Genomic DNA, 21,878 nt, shown 5'->3' on the forward strand with positions numbered 1-21,878 from the left:
TTTGAAATGTAACACCAAATTTGCAAATCTCTCGGAACTCAATTTTTGATCAGGAACACATTTCATTTGCGGCAAGTCCATTATCAATGAGATCATTTTCAAGAGACACTACTAATTATCAGACTGCCACTAATGATCCAACAAACTCATGACTAATTGGTTTAGCAGAAATCAATTCTAAACCGTGTTATCATCTTTTTTTTTAGGTAAAAAACCGTGTTATCTATCTCCAGGTTAATGGTGAATTGGCTGGATTTTTTAGGAGTGAAAGGGGGTTGAGGCAGGGATGTTCACTATCTCCATATCTGTTTGTCATTTGCATGAATGCTTTATCAAAAAAATTGGATATTGCGGCGGCTGATCGGAAGTTTGGTTACCATCCCAGATGTAAAAATATCCCCTTAACACATTTGTGCTTCGCGGATGATATTATGGTATTCACGGATGGTAGAAAGAGATCCATTGAAGGGGTCATACAGGTGTGTTTGATGAATTTGCTCTTGGTTCAGGCCTGCAGATTAGTGTGGAGAAATCCACCATTTTCATGGCAGGATTGGCACAGGACGAGCAAGACTCGATTCTTGCGGACTTTCCATTTGCCTCGGGTCATCTTCCAGTAAGGTACTTGGGGCTGCCTTTACTTACGAAGCAGATGACGTCTGCAGACTACGCTCCGTTGATAGAAAAGATTCGAACTACAATCAAAAGTTGGACAGTTCGATTCCTTTCTTACGCTGGTCGATTACAATTGGTTCGTTCTGTTCTTTCAAGCATAGCAAACTTCTGGCTGGCGGCCTTTAGATTAAAGAAATCGAGGGGATGTGCTCTGCCTTTATATGGTCTGGTCCATCTCTTCTTTCGCATAAAGCAAAAGTCTCCTGGAATATGGTTACTCGTCCGCTGAGTGAGGGAGGACTTGGTCTACGTCCTCTCAAGGAAATCAATAAGATCTCGGCTTTAAAACTTGTATGGAGGATCCTTTCTGCTCACGACTCAATGTGGGTGACGTGGACTCACCAGAATCTGATTGGCAAGAACTCTTTCTGGTCTCTCAAGGAAAAGACTCAAGCTGGCTCTTGGATCTGGAGGAAACTCTTAAAGTTAAGACCAGTGGCAAAACTTTTCCATCGCATGGACATTCGCAGTGGTTCGGCGACATCGTTCTGGTTTGATCATTGGTCATCTCTTGGACGTCTCGTTGATATTCTGGGTCAGAGGGGATATATAGATCTTGGTTTCCGAGAGAATACAACAGTGGAGATGGTCCTCAAACACCATAGACGCAGGCGACATCGAGTTGGGATTCTGAATCAGGTCGAGGATGAAATAGAGAAATACAGAGCCAGTGCAAACTACGATCTGAAAGATGTAGCACTCTGGAAATGTGGTCACGAAAAATTTAAACAGAGGTTTAGATCAAAAGATACATGGCTGCAAATTCGACAGACCAACATTCGATGGGGCTGGGAGGAAGTGGTCTGGTTCAAATATGCTACGCCTAAGTATTCTCTCTTCCACTGGACGGTAATGCACAACAGTATCTCCACAGGGGATCGTATGATCAAATGGAATGCAAACGCAAATCCAAGTTGCGTGTTCTGCAATCATCCTCTTGAAACAGTTGATCACCTCTTTTTCAGCTGTCCATTCTCAGAACAGATCTGGCAAACCTTGATACGAGGGCTCTTACGAGATCGGTACACCACGAATTGGCATGAGGTCCTTAGCCTTGTGAAAGATAGCTCGCAGGATCGGATTTCTATGTTCATCCTCCGTTATACACTCCAAGCTACCATGTATGGCATTTGGCGAGAAAGGAATGACAGACGGCATGGAGGAAACCCCTCCCATCAGGCTCGACTTATCAAGCTCATTGACAAGACGGTTCGAAACAGGCTGAGTGGTATTCGAACTCAGGGCGATCACACCTACGACGATGGCTTAGAACTCTGCTTCTCGACGCGAAGCTAAAAGCATTTCTCTTGCATATCTCAATAAACTCTCTGTCTACAATTTTCTAGAATAGCTTGTTTTTTGATCAAAAACATATTCAGTTACAGCTGCACTTGATGTAAAAACTTTTTTGTTTGAATTTTACATTCTTTCAAAAAAAAAAAAAAACCGTGTTATCATCTTAACACTCAAATGCAGAACTTCATATCCAAATCTCGTCACAAAAGTTAATACATTTTGTACCAAAGTAAAACGATAAACCATAATGGTTATTATATGTGTGTTTTCCATTACATTAAAACATGAGCAAATTACTCAGACCATTCACGATCTCAAATCTCACATTTTTCCTCCCAAAAAAATATAAATAAATAAGAAACCAAAAACTCAGTTAATCGCATCGCACCTTCGCCGTATCTCTCCCCGTCGGCCAGTCTGTACACCGTAAAGGCTCAGCTTCTGCATAGCTCTAGCGAAATCTTTAAAGAATCGATCTTGATCTCTAGCGTAAAGATCAACAAAAGGCCGGGTTCTCGGGTCGGAGTATAACCCGTGATCCGACTCGAGTACCCCGAGACCTTTGGGGATATTCTGGAAATACATATTGTCGAATTTGTTCGGAGTCATGATATCGTTGAAGACAGATATCGTCGGGTCTTTCGGGTAATTCGCACAAGCTTTCCTCAACGCGTCCGCGAATCTCGGGTTATACCCGGTGTTATTACGGGCGACCCGACCCGCAAACTCTTTGCAATGCGAGAATCCAATGGAATGGGCCCCACTGAGAGCGACCATTTCCTGAACGGAGAATCCTCTGGATTCGAACTGGTGAATGAGCTTCGAGATCGGAGAAGACGGAACAGGGAGGAGATCGTCGACGAGAGACGATTTCGAGGTTCGCGAGTCGCGGCGGCCGAGGAAGACGGAGTAGTAAGGACCACCGACGGTGACGAGGAGGTCGCGAGTCGCGACGGAGATGATGTCGGAGCAAGAGACGGTGTTTGGGCAAGCGAGCTCGAGAGCGGTTTTGGCTCTGGTGATGACGTCGAATCCGTCGCCGGGGAGGGAGAGGTTGATTGAGGAGTCGCGTTCGGCGGAGTTGAAGGCGGTGGAGGAGACGAGGACGGAGGCGTCGCAGCCGTTGGGGAAACAGTCGTGGAAGAAGAGGCGGATTACGGCGGCTGCGGTGGTTGGGTTCGTGATTTGTTTGTTTGTGATTGTGTCGCGGACTATGTCGAGGAATCTAGGGCATGATTTTGAGTAGAAATCGGTGGATAGGCGAGATTCTGCGGTGGAGGCGAGTAGAGTGAGGAAGAAGAGGAGGAGGGAGAGAGATTTGAGTGGCGATTGTTCCGCCATTGTTGTAGAAATGAGGTTTTTTGGGGGCGCTAGAGAGAGAGAGTGAGAGGGGTTGGGGATTATAATGGGAAGGAGGAAGATGAAGATAGTGGGAGGGAGAGTGAATGCCACGCGCCGATGTACGGTCCACTAATCACGGGGATGTAGATGGAGGATCCGGTTCACTTACCTAATTTAAATTAGATGGATTGGTTTATCTGTTGTAGACCGGTTTATTGGCAATTAAAACACAGTTTACTCGAGATTTTGATCCCAATCGATCTAAATTTGAGCAACACAAAATAAAGTTGATTTAAAAGATTACTTGTTAGATATCCACCCAAAAAAAACCTGAAATTGAATCCGAACCAAACCGAATTCTTAATTAAGAAATTTGGACTTTGATCTATGGATAATGGAATAGCATAATAGATTTTTAACCTAATAACGAAAACATTTGAGTTTAATAAGGGTGTTCATAGAAATAATCTTACAACGGTAGAAAAGTTAGTTGTATAGATTAATGACGTTTTTTAGTGATAATGCATATCTTATATTCAATTATTCGTGTAGATAATTTTATTAATACCAAAAATTGGCGAAACAGAGAAATTGACGGACATTACGTAGTTCACATGCAGCTGAACTTTTTGTTTGTGTAATATCTCTCTCGTCCACGCGGAGAAGACAGACTAGCCAAATCTAAAAAGTCTCATGGTTTTTATTTGATTAATTGAAAATTACGTGGCGATTCGGTAATTTCAGAATTATCATGACTTTTGGCTGGATTAAAATCATTTGAGTACAGTTCGTTTTAAAAAAAAGTTAAAAAGTGTCGTCCTTTTTGTCTTGAGTGAAATGATGTACTACATATTTAATTTAACTTAATGATCTGAAATAGTACTTTTTGAAATGTGTTTTGGAAAAATAAAAAACTATATGATTATCTTACCTATGCCTGATGATAACGGAACGGTCCCCTAAATCATGCCTAATAAGCACTGTGTTTAAGAAATCTCGTTTGGGCTGTAATGGCAGTACCAAATATTTATGTGATGAATCTCATTAGTATTTAATAATCACCGCATAAACATTTTTATGGTACTTGTGATTATTTATGTGTGTATTAATGTCGGTGCTGAATTATAATAAAGAGGCGTCTTGGGTTGGTTAACAATTGTTATCTTCTGTTTGTAATACCCAATAGAAGAAATAACAGCAAAATACAACTGTAATGGTCCATATTATCATCAGATATCTGACGGTGAGGAAACTCCAAATATGTTTCAGGCTCTCTTATTTCCATCTAAAAGCATTTTACAAATAATAATTAAATCGAACAAATTACATATCGAAGAAACAAAAATGAATATTCCCGCTAACGATCCTGCAAATAATGTTTTACACACACCACGTTTGTTACTAAGTTGCAACAAATTAAAAATTTGGATTTATATATTCCAAATTAGTATACCGGATCGAGTGTTGGGTAGAAAGTATATGGGATAGTCGAGTATTGCAGCCAATCTTGCCGTTATTTGTGTTAGATGGCCGACAAATTATTTAAAACGCACATTGATAAAGACGATTATTTGTTGAATCTTTTACTCCCTCTGTTTTATAATAGTTGATTTTTTCGAGAAAATAACGAGTTCACTAGTCTAATCTTATATTTTTTCCTAAAAATGAATAATTCTAAATTTCATTTGTCTCATTAACTAGACTAGTCTTATACATGAGGAAAGTCAAAACGTGAATAATTTTAACGTCAAGAATACTGTCCTAAAGATGTATACCTCAGAGGATACGAGTGAGCTACCTATTGTGTGTCTTGTCTATTAAGTTTTTCAAGTCTTTGTAAGATCGTATCCAAATATTTTTAAGATCGGTCTAAAACCATGAAAGAAGCAAGTGATCAGTAAATCAGTAATACACGATCTGCATAAACTAACATATATATATATATATATGACGTTAGATAATTCATTTACATTAAGTTACACATAATGCTAATGATTCGGAGAATATAAGTTGAAATTTGTTTTGTCCATTAAGTTGTTCAAATCTTTGTAAGATCGTACCCAAACATATTTAGGATCGGCCTAAAAACCCATGAAATAAACAAATGATTAGTAATACACGATTTGCATAAAAGTAATATAATTAATTTACGTTAATTTACAGATAACGCCAATGACTCGAAGCCGGTTCAAAAATACTTATGGTGAATGTTCGATATTTAAAATATAAATTAGAATTACATGTGTTTTTCTTACAAATATTTCAGATCCTTAAAGACACCAATTTTTAATGAAGTCTACGCATACAGTACTCCTCATATATGCTTTAGATACGGCCATAATAAATTCCCCCAAAACTTAAATGATAGTTGTAGGATTGTGTTTAGAAAACTGAATCGTTTATTCGGAGATTAAGAGCATACAAATAGCCCAAAATGTGATGATGATCGAAGTTTTATTCAAAGTTTGTTAGATATATCGGTTGATCGTAGAAGCTATGTGATTTCTTTTGAAAGACAAGTTATTTAAAATAAAATATAATTCGAAGGAAGAATTGGAAATATTGCAATGATAGCTAGACACAGTTGTGATTTTTGTCGAAGCATGTGATTTAGCGGACCCACAATATGTTGGTAATTTGTCATTGATCCTGGCCGTCAAAGCTATAAAAAAAGAGCTGACTAAAAATCCCGATTTTTTTCAAGATATTTTATCTATTATGATCTAAAAGTCGTATACTCATGTACTTTCACCTATTTTTGTTGTCTTTGCCAGTTAGCTAACAATTTAATCGCAAAACACTAATCCGTACTTTTGGTGCTGCGGGGGTTGCCAAAGTATTTCTCATACTTTTGTGTTTCCTAAACACAAAGAATAGTCACTTTTACCTGTCGTGTTGAAGATAACTGATTATTTGTCGATTGACCATCGTACAAAGGTTTGAATAGGTTTAAATATTTGAATATAGGAAATTCTAAAATACGTAAACATAGATGTGACATCAAAAATTTGATCAAAGAAAGATATGTAAAACATTACAGATTAAGGTGGATCAAAGAAAGATATGTAAAACATTACAGATTAATGTGGATCAAAGACCACCATGCGTAGTCATATTTGTGTAACATTTGCCACAGTTCTCTCTGTTTCCATGTTTAATCATGGATAGTTGGATACATTCCCAAAAAAACAAGAAAGACCAAAACATGGACATTTAGTATTAGAGATCTCTTTAGTATTATTATCTTAAAAATGTAAAACTAACAATAACAAAAGACAAAATTGTTTGACAAACAGTGGCGGAGCTAGGAGTATTTTTTATTAGAAGCAAAAACAATTATACTAAAACATTATCAAATGATAAGAACAAATATATTATATGGTGTGGAGACAAGAATCATTTTTTTTTGTCAAACAAATACTTTTTCATTACTTAGGAGCCTCAAACTCTATCGACAAAATAAAAAATGCAACCAACAAAAGAGAGAATACATGAAAGCAAGGCAACAAGTGCCGAAAAATAGATTGGCAATACAACTCATAAAAAGCCATAAGAAATCAAAAAACTAAAACGATCTCATGAACTTCTTGAAAGACTGCATCCAATGCAACCCAAAGGGTTACAAACACCGATGGAACCTGAATCACCGGAGGAGACGTAATGTTTGATTCATCTTCAATCTGCCACCAAAAGAAAGAAAACAAACTCACAGCACCAAAAACCGGATTGAGTACAATAGAGAAACTGTATACCGCAGTAAGGACACTGTATTCCACAGTAAAGACACTGCAAACTGCAGTAAAAGATCGCACCAAGGCGATAAGTATGCCACTACAGGGCAGAAGAGTGGAACCGAAGGCGACCAAAACCATCATGACATAACAAATCAAACCCAGATTCCACAAAACCAGAGCCACCCACTCAACAATCATCCGATAACATTCCAAAGCAGAGGAAACAGAGAGTGAAGAGCAGGAGCAAACCTAGAGGACCGGGAGAGGAAAGGAGATGGTATTGTCGGAGGATGAGCTAAACCCTCTGAGAAAAGCGATCATGGCGGTGGTCGGACAGAAGCGAGCTTCGTAATCTCCAAAACCAACTGCAGAAAGGCATCCTTTGGGTAACAGATGACAAACAATGAGGGGCAGCCTTGCAGGGGGAGAGGAAGACTCGCTGGCGACGACAAGCCAGATCTGACGGAGGAGAGCAGAGGAGAGCGCAGCGCTCTAAAATCAACCATCCAACGAGTCATGGAGACGGCGAGACGGCGAGATGATGTGTGAAGACAGCTTGACGACGAGAAGCAAAGGAGCAACATGATGGGAGAGATTGAAGACGAGACGACGCGGAGGAGAAAGGTGTCGGCCCTTTCTCACGGCCAAAGGCCGGAGAAAGACTCGACGCAAGGAGGCAGATCTGAGTAAAGGAGGAGGGGAGAGGCGGAGCGTCGACAAACGACCGGTGAGAGAGGAGGAGAAGCTAGATCTGAGCAAAGGAAGGAGACACCTAGGGAGGTATGTCCGGGAGAGTTTTTATGGCTCCCCTTTTAGTGGGAGTCTTAGACAAGAATATTTTTTATAACAATTTACACTAATTATTTTTTTTATTGGGGGCACCTGCCCCCATCTTACTACACCTGCCTCCGCCAGGACCGCCACTGTGATAAACAATGAGAACAGAAGACTTACAGATGAAGATAATTTCAAACCAGATCATGGCAAACTGGTTTAGTAAACCCAGCTGGCTCATCTTTTTTTTTTTTAACATATCTCTTTTACATTTCTCTTTTGCCTCCCTTGTTAATAGGACAATGTTTTAAACTCAATCTGATCACTAGCATAATCTTAATTAACCACTCTTAATACATAACATTTAAGAGCTATACTTTTTGACAGTTAGGCCAAAATCATATCACAAATTAATCGTTTCATTTGTTTATCTGAGACTGGACATTATAAGTTCTTGAAAATTATGTATAAAACCCACATTTTAAAAAAGGGAAAAGAATTAAAAAAACAAACAAAAAAATAAGCGAATATAAACGGGTTTTTTCCCTTCTTCTCTGTCTTCATATTGTGTGTGTGTGTCTAGTTGATCTGTTCTCCGATCAAATCCAATCCTACAACCAAGAAAGACAGTCCCTGAAACAGCAAGAAGTAGAAGTGAAGACCATGAGCCGATAGAAAGCTCCTTGCAGCTGCGGTTAGCAGCAAGAACGCAAGCCCGAGCTCTTTCTTGAACACCATATTCCTCTTCTTCTTGTTCTTCGGCCTAAGCCCTCCAATGCTCTTCTTCACGGTTTCTTGCTCCACAAGATTCATCTCTTGCTCCTTGAGTTTGCTCAGAAGCTCCAAGCCGGACTCCGAGTTTCTCCTATGCAATTTCTCTTCCTTTTCAGCAAACGCTAACAAGTCGGATTCAGATGATCTCCCTGTCTTTTTGGTCACAACCCACTCATAAGCCGATCCGAGCTGGAACAGCCCAGAGATCATGGCATTGAACTTGGTTATCGACATTGTGTTTTCGAAAAGGAGGTAAGGGATTAAGAAAGGGAAAGATTTAGGTGAAGGGAGAATGTTGAGAAGCGAAATGAAAATAGGAACGTAGCAGATGATCCACAAAGGTAGCTCGGCTTCTGGTATGAACATTGTTAATGGAAGTATGATGCAGAAGAGTGTGAATGAGTAAAATGGAAGAATAAGCTTCCTCAGAAGAAAGAAGAGGAAGATCAAATTCGCCTTCTTCCCTACGGATATCTGCAAAACCAAAATCAAAAACAGGAGGAAAAAAAAACAATTCAGTCTTATCCATATTATTGGAAATTGGATGTTCAACCTAGCTAAGTGGTTATAGTAGGTCATTATAGAAATTGAATGTTAGTTTTATTTTTACCTTTGATTTTATGATTGAAGGAAGACATAACCGGAAAAGCTGCATTGGACCGGAATGCCAACGATGTTGCTGTTTCTTGTAAGCTTCATAAGACTCAGGTAACTCACAAGTGACTTCAACGTCATTGAGGTAGACGAATTTCCATCCATTAAGATGTGCTCTAACCGCGATATCCATATCTTCCACGGTGGTTCTCTCGAGCCACCCGCCGGATTCTTCCAATGCTTTGATCCTCCAGACACCTGCGGTTCCGTTGAAACCGAAGAAGTTGAGAAACACTCCGTTCACTTGCTGTTCAACTTCGAAGTGGAAACATAAGTTTATGTTTTGTAGCCTCGTGAGGAGATTCTCGTCTTTGTTTACGAAGGACCACCTTGCTTGGACTAATCCTAGCTCTGGATTTCCCTGTAATAAACAACACAACAGAACATTTTTTAGCAAAAAAAGAAACAAATAACACAACAAAAGACCAACTTTTTTTAACTTCTAGTTCTAGTCGTCTTCTAATACAAAATCACTAATAAAAAAAATCTCATAAATTTTCAAAATTAGGTTCAACTAGATTTAGTTTGATTCTGTGAAAATCAACCAACGACGTGTTGATTTTTGTAATTTTACTTTTGTCGGTTAATGATTTTCATACATAACATCCAACTTAGATTTTCTTACTCATTTCAAGAATATTTTGTATTTGTCGGCTACTTTGAACATGACCCACCGAAAAATATATAATTTTAAAAGCGAGACAACTGTCGGTGACGAGTATAATTGGAAGATTATTTCCTAAATTATAAAACCAGTGTAAAAAAAAAGGAACTTTCACTGAGTTTCTCTGAAACATCATCGTAAATTACGAAACTTGAAAAGAAAAAGATTTTCCTTTTTTAGTAAGGGTATATTGTGTGATTACCTTGAAATGAGGGATAGTCTTCTTGAGGAAATCAGGATTTGGTTGAAAATCTGCGTCGAAAATGGTAACGAACTCGTAATCTTTAACGTAGTCACAGGTCATAGCCGATTTTAGATTCCCAGCTTTGTAACCAGTCCTGATCAATCGATGCCTGTAAATTATGTTTACGCCTTTCTCGGCCCAAGCCGATACTTCTTCCTTGATCAAAAGCTGTAAATTTGGATCGTCCGAATCGTCTAGAACTTGAATCAAGATCCTATCCTTTGGCCAGTCAAGCTGCGAAGCTGCTCCTATTGATTGTTCATACACCTAACAAAAAACAGAACATGACAATTACAGAACAGAACACAAAACAGAGTAAGAAACAGAGTCCAAAAAACAGAGTATTTACAGTTTACCTCTCGTTCATTGCACATTGGTATCTGAATAAGGACCATTGGGAAATTGGATGCGTCTTCCAAATCGAGATCATCGTCTATGATCTTTGGTTCGATCTTCTTAAACTTGATCCAGAAGCAGCCGAGACAGAGGACTAACCGATCAAGAGACTGGATCAAGAAGAGGACAGTGCAGAATTTGGAGAGAGTGATGACAATAGGAGCGATGTAATCGGATCGAAACGAGAGCCAAGCCATGTAAGACCATTCGACAAGGCCACGAACCTCCCAAGACGGTCTGTTTATGAGATCGAGATTCCATTTCTTGTAATGCGCGACGATTTCTATGGACAAGGCAACTATGGAGATAACGAGACAGGCTTTGATGAATCTGTACATCTGTTTTCCTCTGCTTTTGGGATCTTCTTCTTCGTTTATGTTTTTGGAGGAGAAATCGATTCTTTTTTTGACTGAAGTGAAAAGCCATGAGAGGCACGAGACGACTCTGTGAGCTTTGAGGAGGAGGAACCATGAGAATTGTTTTGGGCTGATTGATTTTCTTTTGTTGTCAGGGAATGAGGATGGATCTGAGCCGTTGATCTCTAGCAAAGAGAAATTATCTGGCTTCTCCATTGTCACTGCCACTGAATTTGGAGCCATGAATGAAACTTTTAAGAGAGAAGAAGTAGAAAAACAGAGTAGGAGTATAAAAAAAAGAGAGATTTGATGTTTGATACTACGAAATGTTTGTCATTATAAAGATGAAACAGGGAAATGGAAAAAGGATTTGGGTCGTCACTGTTTCATTAAAGTTTCCATAAAAACTGGATCGTTTGTTTTCACAGACAAAACAGTGATCAGATCAGAATCTGGGATACGCTTGTGCAGCTGTGTAACTGAAACTTGTGATTGAGAGAGAGAAAGAGAGAGACGAGGATCATGTGCTGAAGTTAACAACTGGTAATAAAGAGGAGAGAAGAAGAAGAACAAAGAGTCCTCCTTTCTTTGAATTTTCTTCTCTTTTTTAAAAAAATTAAAAAAGTAAAGAAAAGTTGGATCTTTTTTCCTCTTTATTTTTTGGCGGCAGGTATCTTATTAGTGGATGTTTATTTCCAGCTTTCATAACTAAAAGAAGAGAGATTTATAACAATAGAACAAGATAAAATATCCTAGATACCAGAAAACATGTTTTATTTCTAATATCATCCGAATCCAAAACTTTAGAAGTATTACATATTCTAGGTTCAGAAAGTGTTAACTATCTACGTAAACAGTAAATCTAAAGTTTATGATACTTCTGAATTTTCAGATTTTTGTGGTAATATATAAAACAAGACTCGAGATTACAAGGTAAGTAACCTTTTGTAAATATGAAATCAGATTAAAAATTATAATCCTCTGTATATATAGTAAAAATAAACAAAAATTGATAAGAAAAAGTATTACAAATATATATCAGGAAAATACTACCTATTCCTCCAGTTTAGTACCAATATGACAGATCGTTGGTTGGTCAATTTTATGTTACCAATGAAACTCTACATATTGAGCTTTTTTAGTTAAAGTTACTTTGAAAAGCATAAAGCCGCGTCTACTTATTCTGAATGTGTAGGGAGAAAGGCGGTTGTACATATTATTTTAGGAAAATTTAGATCTCTATCCCCATAATTTCGTAAATACATTTTTCAATAAAATATGCAATCATAAAACCGTGTGGATACATGCATATATAAGATATGTGTATGTATTCAGAAAAAAATGAATGAAAACACAAGGAAAATAAGATGATTCCAAGAAAATCCCTAAAATAAATTTGGTTGATTGGCAAGGAATTGGAGGATGACAACTTGGTCCAGCGAAGACCAGAACTAACTTATATAAGATGTAATTAGATCAACTTTAATAAATCCTTTTACTTTTGATTCAAAGTACACTAATAGAGAACGGAGCTAATGTTGTCCCTTCACTGTCTTCCAACTTCTTTTTTTCTTTTTTCTTACTTCTTTAATTATCCTGGTTAACAGTGTTAAATGCCCTTGGTTGAATGTATCCGCTTATTGTAGCCTATTGATTTCCCTTTATATATAGAAACATTTTCATTTGTTTTATTTCAGCAAAAAACTCAAAAATTATTTACTTACACGCGTATAGCATTTTAAGAAAAGTGATTTATCAGCAATGCCAATATTCTTGTATTTATAAAATTAATGAGTTATTATTTTCAAGTATACATACTAAGAAAAAGACAGTAACCGTAACTGGTGAGAGAAATCAGAAAAGCACATGGGAAGTTTCTATTTTGCGAGCATAAAATATTATTTCACAACATTATTATAATATACATATTGAAACAAACGGTGGATATATATTGAATTTTACCAGTTTGACTTAGGAACAGAATATATAATACAGCTATACACGTTATAAGCCCACGTGTTTACCACTTGTGTTTTATTCACTAATCTTACTCTCTTACGACATACTTATGATGCTTATGTGATTAGATATATATTGACCAGATTTATTTAGCAATTGGTCTAAAACGCGCATGAGCTGGTAAATGGTAATACTCTTACGTATATGATTTCGAAAATCCAGCAAAAAAAAAACATTTTGCAAAATGTATACTAAAGTATCAAATATAGCATTACTGAAGCTGGAGCCTGGAGTATAGTATTCATTTTTATATTTTTTTAGCAAACAAATTTTATGAAGAATTACACCTTTCCCAATAATTATGAGTTTTCTTGCTGATGGGGATTCCTCCCACTTAGCATTTATTAGGTTTTAATTACTTAATTACCAGGCCAAGAAACATTTTTTTAGTTGTATATATATCTGTGTTATGTTACATACAAACATTTTGGAGAAACCATATATAAAAATTATTATATGTCATTAATAGAGGCACATGCTCTCTACTCAGCACAGTCTCACTGAAGTAAGGTCTACCACGTACATGAGAAGGCCAAGTTTTTGTATCTTCTATTCTCAATCAGATATTCATTTCAATATATATTGCCAGTATGGTTGAACAAAAGAAAATTCGATATATTTATGTAACTTATACAATGAATATTTATCAATATCAAAAAAAAAAAACAATAAGCAATATATTTTTTAGATGCAATCGGTGGGGTTCTGGTTTTAAATTATTGAAACTTATTTTCCATCGTAATACAATCCTCTTTTGTGTCTTGATTGGTCAATTTCATCAATAAGACAATATTTTAACTGCTTAGAAGTCAAATGAGGGTCTTTTCTACTTTAGTCTATTGTTTTTTCATTCACATATCTATGTATGGATACCCTTGAACATCTCTATGATCTCTAACCCTAGACACTATGGAATGACCGATCTCGATTTGACTGACTCGTTAGTTTCCATTGCATTTTATATATTGTAAAATCTTCGAATCTTATCAATGTTAAAAAGTTCCAACAAAGTAGTGGGATCCAAAATAAAGTAAGTTAGAGACAAAATGCCCATTTTGGGATTAATTGGGACTTGAACTAAATTATGAATCCCACGCCAAATTAATCCCCAAAAACTTTCATATAAATAGGTGAATTATTATGTACTAAACTCTTTTTTCGTAATATGATTTAATATAGTAGAAAATAACATTCAAATCACTTTCGATCGACGTGAAAATAGTTCTTATGGATATAAAGCTCCATTTTTTTTGGGCGGAACACTACCTATTGTAGTAAGATTTGTCACCATTCCACACGAAGAATGTAAAAGCGGTTTAAACAAAAATGACTAGTACATGTGAGAGTAAAAAAGAAATTTGTATTATTTTCTTACTCCTAATTTTGGACCTAAAGGAACATATGGGTCATTGGAAATTCATGTGCCTATATGCGAGTGTGTCCTAGCAACCAAGCAAATGCAAAATCAAGGAGATATTGAAGTCTTGAAGAGATAAGCCAAAGTGAACATGGGACATGTCTTGAACTCTTAAGCTAATGTTTTTAGTTTTGTGAATTTTCATTGGCATTGTCACATGTGAAATTGTACTAAACACATGTGGTATGGCCTCTCTGGCCATGATTGTATAATAATGTGTACATACATAAAAATTTTAAACAATAGTTTTCGAATCATTTAGTTGAGTTTTTTTTTATTATTCTGATAATTGGGCCTGGGATTTCATGATAAAATCTCCAGTGTTCTCATAATCTAGCTACTATATAACATATATACGACAATAATTGGATCTGCATTTATAGCTAGATTTGCAATATAATCTTCTACTTAATCAATAATACATATATTTGATTTAATAAATTTCTTGCTAGGTCAAAGAGGGTTAGTATAAACGGTCATATACTAGCAATATAAAAATGAACTTGTTATACTCGGCCAGACTTAATTCTATTAAGCATAGATGATAGATGGTAAGGAGATTCCAAGTTGATTCACTCTAGCGGGTTTATTCTTTGAGATTTGCATATATTTGGTTTTGCAAGCTTTATCCACTCTCATGAACCATCCTGTATTTTAACATTCATTGATTGAATTGTGTTAAGGTAAATCAGAAATGAGATTTTTCTTTATAAAAATAAAAATTGAATATTTTCTGGATCTATGTGTTAAAATCTTAAACATCAATTATTTTGAAAGAGAATGAGTGATTTTTGTTGACATCATGTATAGTTTTTTTTTTATCTGTGCATGTGAAAATTTACCAATTAGAAACAAAAGGAATATTTTAGAGGTTACAACTATTCACAACCCAAACTCAAATTTCGAATCGAATGGCTTTTTGCAATTGCAACCACGAATACAACATGAAACTGCTATATCGTTCACAATGATATAAATGTATAACTACGTCCCAATCAAAATACGGGACCATCAAGTGTTATTTGGTCCAAAAGGAAAAAATGGTCTACTATTCAATTCCAAAACAAACGAAAATATATTACTGGTATAAAATGTTTGTACCGTCCGACTAATTACAGAGTGGATAAACCTTCCAAAACAACTCTATCTGGGATATATTACTGGATTGATTAATAGCTGAACTACAAAGTAGTTTGTTTGAACATATATAGATTTAACTTCAGAATAGTTTTGAATTTGTAGGGAATCGAAACCTTAAAAACGGTTGTTTATTTGTAATTAATACAAGGTTTCGATGATCTTTTTTGATGATTCAGAAGTCAGAACATAGGTTGGAAATCAAACTTCATAACGTAAAGTTGTTTTAACACTCTCATCTATAGCTCTGGGAGAGAAGCTGGAAGTTTTTGACTATCAAAATTTGTAATTGTAAGTCCTGATATTGAATTAGATTTATGAATTTGAGGTAGCCATATGTTTAGCTGGATATAATTTCCTTCATATCTAACATATGATATGCATGGAGTATACATCTACGAAACAGTATTCTAGGTAGCAAACATTGAATACTATTCGACCCAAAAAAGAAAACGTGATATGTTGGATATTACACATTGAAGAATAATTAACTTTTGTAGTATTATAACCAAAAGAATATAAACAAAAATCATATACTTATCTTTGTATTTAATTTGTCAGATGAACTGTACTAACAAATTATTGAACTTCCATATCATCGATCTGCTCTCTCATCTCTAGACTAACAAGTTGTATATAATCTTCTTCCTTTGTCAAAAGCCTCTATAACCATATCATCTGCTCTCTCATCGCGAGGCTAACAAGTTGTAAAATCTTCTTCTTTTGTATTATTCAAAAAAAAAATCTTCTTCGTTAGTAAGATTAAAGGCAATGATCGATTGAACACCATTTTGAGCATCTTGGCTCAGCCAACCTTTTGGTTCAAGCCATGCCAGTAACCATTCTTTCTGTTGCTTCTTGCAATTGGCTTCTCAACTGTCGACCACTCCTTCAAGATCCCATGAACTCTTTCCGATATTAGATTTTTATTTTTTTAAAAAGTAACGGAAAAGCAAGACTTGGGCTGGATCGGAATCAATCAACTGCTTTGTAGGTGAGATTTAGATGTAATGTTTCAAGGCCCATATAACCGACATTTCAATTTCGTTGACGATAGATTTATAGCGTATGGAATGAAGAAGAATAAATTTAGTGAAAATATTCAGTTTTTAGTTGGTGTATTATGGAATTTTCCCTTAGTAGAAGAAAAGTGATTGTGTATATTATATAATGATAAATATATCACCAGCTATCTATCTTGACCAAAAACAACTATCCTAATCTTTTTGTTATCTATATACAATATCACAAGTACGAGGCTCTAACTAAAATTATAACTACCGCTTTACCAGAAGAAGTAAACGATGAATACTGTCTTAACCGGTCACCACGTTTCAGTAGATATTTTTGATTAGAGATTCGTATTAGTGATATTGTACATAGATAACAAAAAGACGAGGATAGTTGATGATATAGTTACAATTGCTCCTCTAAACCACATTAATCGTGTAATTTTTTTTTTTTTTTTTGGAGATTTTATGTACAAGACACCAATTTTCTAAAGTTTCTTTCCTAGTCCATTAGAAGTCAGTTGCACAATGCGGGAATCTCGTTCGGATTTCCATTGGACCTCATCACTCACTAGATGATTTACACGAACATCTATCATCATGATCTTTCCATGGTAGTGGTGTGAATTATAATATTTAGCACTTTTATCCTATACTTATGATGTGGCTGGATTTCGATTCTGATATCAAATCATATATATGATTTTATGTGAACTCTCATCATATTACCACATCAGCATTTGAATGGAGGACACCTATCTTTTTATCCAATTAATAAATTATAAATTTTAAAATAAAAAAATAAAAATTAATTAATACCATTACTTCTAACTTAAATTTTCTATTTCATGTTAATTTCATATGTATTTATGTTCATAACTATTAAGTTACATTAATATTAAGACTTTCCACATTCCTAACAAAAATAAATAAACAACATTTCTAATCTTTTGGCATTCGTCTAAAATTTTTTAATATTTTTTGTACTAACTTGATACTTTTTTCCGGTTTATTCTCATCATGAACACATTTTTCGAAGCTTGTTATATGAAAGAATATAAAAATGTAGTGTTCACTTCATTCAAAGATTTGACGGTTTTTATGGGTCAAATATCATATTATTATAGCTGCATTTTACTGTGGAACATAAAATATGGAGTGGTTCTTGCAGAACCATAACAATTGTGTGTGTCATAAATATGAAAACATTAAAAATCAGAGGCAATTATATGTTTTCAAGCAATTCAACCAAAAAAATATGACTTTTATCTACGTATTTTTTACACATATCATGTTTATGATTTCTAGAATAATAGAATAATTTTTCTACTTACCCTACTTCCAATCCTTAAAGAAAAAGTTATTTGTTTTACAAAGATTTTATTATAAAAAAAATCTAATACTAAACAATCAAACCAATTACCATATTCTTATAACTATATATATATATATATCAACACAAACATATTTTTAAAAATATTATGCCAAACAAAACCCGCGCGTATGCACAGGTACAACTCTAGTATAAATAAATACACGCCAATTTTGTCAGTTATACCGATTTCCAATTGCGGAGAGGATGCTGAAAAATCCAAGTTTCTTAAACTGAATATGTTTTCTCGATTGTATATTTGCGAATTAGCTGTCAAAAACAAAATTATTATGCGAATTAGAACTACTTGACATGATTGTCATTAGTGATGTAGTAATAACATGTTTAAACCGATTGAAAAGGGTACTATATTTATTTGGAAAATGTTAAAATAGCTTAGAAAAGTTCAGAAATCGATACAATATGATTTGTTTATCAATGACCTTGCAAGATGGGAGAAAAAGGTGAAGAAAGATTATAGTATACGCGTTATACATTAAATAAATCACACAAAAAGTGGCAACAAAATTTCTACAAAGAGGAAAAAAGAGATTACGCCGTGAAATGTGGTTTAATGTAAAAAAGAGTCAAGAGTCACCACATCACAATTCACATGCAAACCCATACAACATCGTCGCACACCACGTGTCGTCATCTAACGGCTACCGTTACATCATCAATGAAAAGCAAACAAAAATATTTTTTAAAAAAAATTACAAACAAAAATAGTAAAAATTCATAAATCGCCATTGTTAACCTTTCTCCTTTAATTTGTTCTTCTTTTTGAACATTGTTAACCTTTCTCCTTCCTTTCATCTTCCTAAATTTTTATTTTTACTGCCAAAAATAAAGTTTAGAGACACAGAATAAAAGGCAAATCTCTCCGCGTGTATTTGGAAAAACATATATATGTACATATGCGTGGGTATGTTTCTTGGGATGATCGACATGCAACAATGAAATCATCATCGATTTTCCGTGAAAATTCAGAGAAAACAGAGAGATGGATAGTTACGAACATGGGGAGATTAACGCCATTACTCTTGTCTTCTCTTTGTATAACTCTCTTCTTCACCGGTTTCTTCGTCTACCATCAGAATCCTTTTAAACCCATTTCCGATCGACAGTTTCTCTCCCTCCAACCTCAAATCGGTAAGGTAAAACATAAAGAAAAATATATAAAACATGATCATTACTATCTTGCTGTATCTATGAATTTGTTAGGGGTTTTTTTTCCCACGACTCAGTTTACGAAGATTTCGTGAGATTATATGGATTTATGTTATGTGTTTTAACTATTCCCACGTTTTTGCTGTTGTTTGAAAACCTTCCAACTCTTTAAACAATATCTCCTTTTTTTTTTTGTTCTTGAGATATTGTTGGAAAATTTGTATTGATTTGTTTTTCTTGTTGTGGTTTGGTTAGATCCTAAGTGTGATTTGTTCAAGGGACATTGGGTTCCAGACAAAAGAGGATCTTTGTACACGAACTCAAGCTGTTCCACGATTCCTGACTCGAAGAACTGCATAAAACAGGGGAGACCAGACAGAGATTTCTTGTCCTGGAGATGGAAACCCGATGGCTGCGATCTACCGAGGTTTAACCCTAAGGCATTTCTCAGTATGGTTCAAGGAAAGAAGATGAATTTTATCGGTGATTCTGTAGCAAGGAACCACATGGAATCTCTTCTCTGCTTGTTGTCAAGGGTATGGTATACCGTATATATCTGAGGATCAATGTGTTGCTTTGTTTACAAGAAAAGTTTTTCATAAAGAATAATTGCTTTTGCTTAACCCTTGTATTTTGCTTGTGCAGGAAGAAACACCCAAGGATATCTACACGGATGATGAAGATAGAAACAGGATTTGGTACTTTCCAAACCATGATTTCACTCTCTCGACCTCGTGGACTAAGTTTCTTGTGGCGGAACGAGAGAGGAGAGACGTTAACAATACAGGAACTGGATTGTTTGATTTAGATATTGGCAAGATCGATCAAGGTTGGTCTAAGGATCTACCAAATACAGACATTGCTATTATCTCGGCTGCTCATTGGTTCTTCAGACCAATATTCATACATAGAGGAGACGAGTCGCTTGGTTGCATCTACTGTAACTTACCAAATATGACACAAATTACACCAGAAGAAGGGTTTAAGCTTGTTTATTCAGCGTTTTTTAAGCACATCGTAGAGTGTGAGAAGTGCAAGGAAGATTTAGTGACGGTCCTGAGGACTATTTCACCTGCCCATTTCGAGAATGGGACTTGGGATACAGGTGGATCTTGCAGCAGGACGAGTCCTTTTGGTGAAAACCAGATTGACCTGGAAAGCAACGAGATGAAGATCAGGACATCACAGATTGAACAGCTTGAAAGAATAACAAAACAAGACCACAAGGCAAAGAAGTTTGCGGTTTTGGATGTGACTAAGGTTATGATGATGAGACCTGATGGCCATCCGAATGGTAACTGGGGAAATAAATGGATGAAAGGTTATAATGATTGCGTCCACTGGTGTTTGCCAGGGCCAATTGATGCGTGGAACGAGTTTCTAATGGCGATAATTAGACGGTTAAGATGATGATTTGTGGATAAATACTGTATAAAAACCATTCTTTTACCTTCAACTTATGAATAAGTATATCACAGATGTAATTTTTTGCTGCGGCTTCTAGAACATCTGATGCTACATAGATATTACACGATACTCCATAGAACACACATAACTTTCGTTTACCTCATATACTTGTCCCCATTCTCCTGCAGAGAGTAATGATGATTCATGTATTCGCCGAGTTCTACGCTGATAAGCCGTTGTAACCTGCAGGATATTAACTGGCTTCGAGCAATGCGTGTTCTTGGAACACAAGTGAAGAATCTCAAATCAAAAATATGGCTTTAGTCAAGCTTTAACTGCTTGACTAAAAGTAGATGAAACAGAAACAACTTAAGATATGGAGAATTTCTACAGAACAATAATATCATCAATCTTTTATAGCAGAAAGACAATAGCTAAATCTCTGAGAAAGAGAGAAAATTTCCTGCTCGGAGCTTTTGTACACAGTGAAATAGCAATTCTTAAAACAACATCCATTGTTTCAATTCATCTTTCTAAACCATTACATAAAACCAATAAGCTAAAAATCATCGGACCTGAGAACAGACACTAGCCAAAACAAATGTTATCAAGACTCCAAATTGTTACCAAGAGCAAAAGAGAAGACTTCACGAACTGGAGAAAACTCAACGAGACCAATATCCATGGCGTAACCATTCACGGGAAGCTTCAAATCCCTCAAAACAGAGAACCCTTCAGCAATACGAGACCTTGGCACTTCAAGAGCCACAGGACAGAACGGGACCCAAGAATCGAGACGATACTCCTCGCCGATCTCAACACCTTCTTTCTTAATCGCGTCGCATAGCTGAACCTGTAGCTGGAGGAGCGAGAGCGACGGCGTCGGCGAGAGGAAGAGTGCGTTGTTGTCGCTGGAGAAGCTTCCGATCGATGAGAAAGAGAGCGATAGTGGCTCCTGCCTGGAAGCGAAGGTCTTGATGATGGGTTCGAGCTTGGCCGAGTCGACGAAGGAGGTGGAGAATAGGGTTATGTGTGGGCGAGACTCGGTGTTGATCAATTTGGTGCTGATTTGACGGCGAGCGAAGACGTTCCAAGCTTTCAAGACTTGGTTTTCGAGCGCTGGGTCAAAATAGAGCTCGATCGCGTAGCCTTCCGACATTATTTTGATTTTCGTCGGAAAATCGAAGAGGGCACAGAGAATCTGAGACGGAGATCTCGGAGTGTTTTGGGTCAGAGAGGAACCCTTAGAGCGATTGAGAAGAAGGAAGAGAGATCGGGAGTGATAGTGGTGGAGAAGGTAAGCTTGACAGCGAGAAAACGAAGGAAAAAGGGGGAATTTTTATGGGCTGGATCGAATGGGGAAGATGAGTACGTGAATTACTCAGATAATTTTAAAATTAATTAGAGATCTAACTAAACCCCAAAAAATAGTGAAATG

At 36.2% G+C, this 21,878-nt stretch overlaps 5 protein-coding genes across 5 annotated transcripts; 2 read left to right on the forward strand and 3 right to left on the reverse strand.

Moving 5' to 3' along the window:
- The first annotated feature begins 819 nt into the window (after window positions 1–819).
- On the forward strand, window positions 820–1,971 carry LOC112083385. The gene has a single exon (XM_024151094.1). The coding sequence runs from the start codon at window positions 820–822 to the stop codon at window positions 1,969–1,971; it is 1,152 nt and encodes a 383-aa protein (XP_024006862.1).
- Window positions 1,972–2,126: 155 nt separating this feature from the next.
- LOC18011863 (peroxidase 31) lies at window positions 2,127–3,350 on the reverse strand. Its single transcript, XM_006395312.2, has one exon. The coding sequence runs from the start codon at window positions 3,310–3,312 to the stop codon at window positions 2,341–2,343; it is 972 nt and encodes a 323-aa protein (XP_006395374.1). The 5' UTR covers window positions 3,313–3,350; the 3' UTR covers window positions 2,127–2,340.
- A 4,873-nt stretch (window positions 3,351–8,223) lies between these two features.
- On the reverse strand, window positions 8,224–11,424 carry LOC18011719 (xyloglucan glycosyltransferase 4). Its single transcript, XM_006395313.2, has 4 exons — window positions 10,513–11,424; window positions 10,115–10,423; window positions 9,205–9,609; window positions 8,224–9,068 (listed from the first exon to the last, which is right to left on the reverse strand). The coding sequence occupies exons 1-4, from the start codon at window positions 11,149–11,151 to the stop codon at window positions 8,400–8,402; spliced, it is 2,022 nt and encodes a 673-aa protein (XP_006395375.1). The 5' UTR covers window positions 11,152–11,424; the 3' UTR covers window positions 8,224–8,399.
- A 7,236-nt stretch (window positions 11,425–18,660) lies between these two features.
- Window positions 18,661–20,547, forward strand: LOC18011720 (protein ALTERED XYLOGLUCAN 4-like). The gene is made up of 3 exons (XM_006395314.2): window positions 18,661–19,015; window positions 19,289–19,569; window positions 19,679–20,547. Exons 1-3 carry the CDS (start codon window positions 18,781–18,783, stop codon window positions 20,441–20,443), a joined length of 1,281 nt encoding a protein of 426 aa, XP_006395376.2. The 5' UTR covers window positions 18,661–18,780; the 3' UTR covers window positions 20,444–20,547.
- Window positions 20,548–20,826: 279 nt separating this feature from the next.
- Window positions 20,827–21,833, reverse strand: LOC18011613. Its single transcript, XM_006395315.2, has one exon. It carries the CDS (start codon window positions 21,597–21,599, stop codon window positions 21,048–21,050), a length of 552 nt encoding a protein of 183 aa, XP_006395377.1. The 5' UTR covers window positions 21,600–21,833; the 3' UTR covers window positions 20,827–21,047.
- Between the last annotated feature and the right edge of the window lie 45 nt (window positions 21,834–21,878).

Source organism: Eutrema salsugineum, unplaced genomic scaffold (genome assembly GCF_000478725.1).
Source record: "Eutrema salsugineum unplaced genomic scaffold, Eutsalg1_0 scaffold_6, whole genome shotgun sequence".
Classification (NCBI taxonomy): Eukaryota; Viridiplantae; Streptophyta; class Magnoliopsida; order Brassicales; family Brassicaceae; genus Eutrema; species Eutrema salsugineum.

What these genes read in the sequence shown, in the direction of transcription:
- LOC112083385 (XM_024151094.1), top strand. Translation starts at nt 820, where the DNA reads ATGTGCTCTGCCTTTATATGGTCTGGTCCATCTCTTCTTTCGCATAAA.
- LOC18011863 (XM_006395312.2), bottom strand. Translation starts at nt 3,312, where the DNA reads ATGGCGGAACAATCGCCACTCAAATCTCTCTCCCTCCTCCTCTTCTTC.
- LOC18011719 (XM_006395313.2), bottom strand. Translation starts at nt 11,151, where the DNA reads ATGGCTCCAAATTCAGTGGCAGTGACAATGGAGAAGCCAGATAATTTC. An exon ending in CAATGTGCAATGAACGAGAG is followed by an intron (nt 10,424 to 10,512) that starts GTAAACTGTAAA and finishes GTTTTTTGTTAG; the next exon opens with GTGTATGAACAATCAATAGG. An exon ending in AGACTATCCCTCATTTCAAG is followed by an intron (nt 9,610 to 10,114) that starts GTAATCACACAA and finishes TGTTTATTACAG; the next exon opens with GGAAATCCAGAGCTAGGATT.
- LOC18011720 (XM_006395314.2), top strand. Translation starts at nt 18,781, where the DNA reads ATGCGTGGGTATGTTTCTTGGGATGATCGACATGCAACAATGAAATCA. An exon ending in CTCCCTCCAACCTCAAATCG is followed by an intron (nt 19,016 to 19,288) that starts GTAAGGTAAAAC and finishes TGGTTTGGTTAG; the next exon opens with ATCCTAAGTGTGATTTGTTC. An exon ending in TTCTCTGCTTGTTGTCAAGG is followed by an intron (nt 19,570 to 19,678) that starts GTATGGTATACC and finishes TTGCTTGTGCAG; the next exon opens with GAAGAAACACCCAAGGATAT.
- LOC18011613 (XM_006395315.2), bottom strand. Translation starts at nt 21,599, where the DNA reads ATGTCGGAAGGCTACGCGATCGAGCTCTATTTTGACCCAGCGCTCGAA.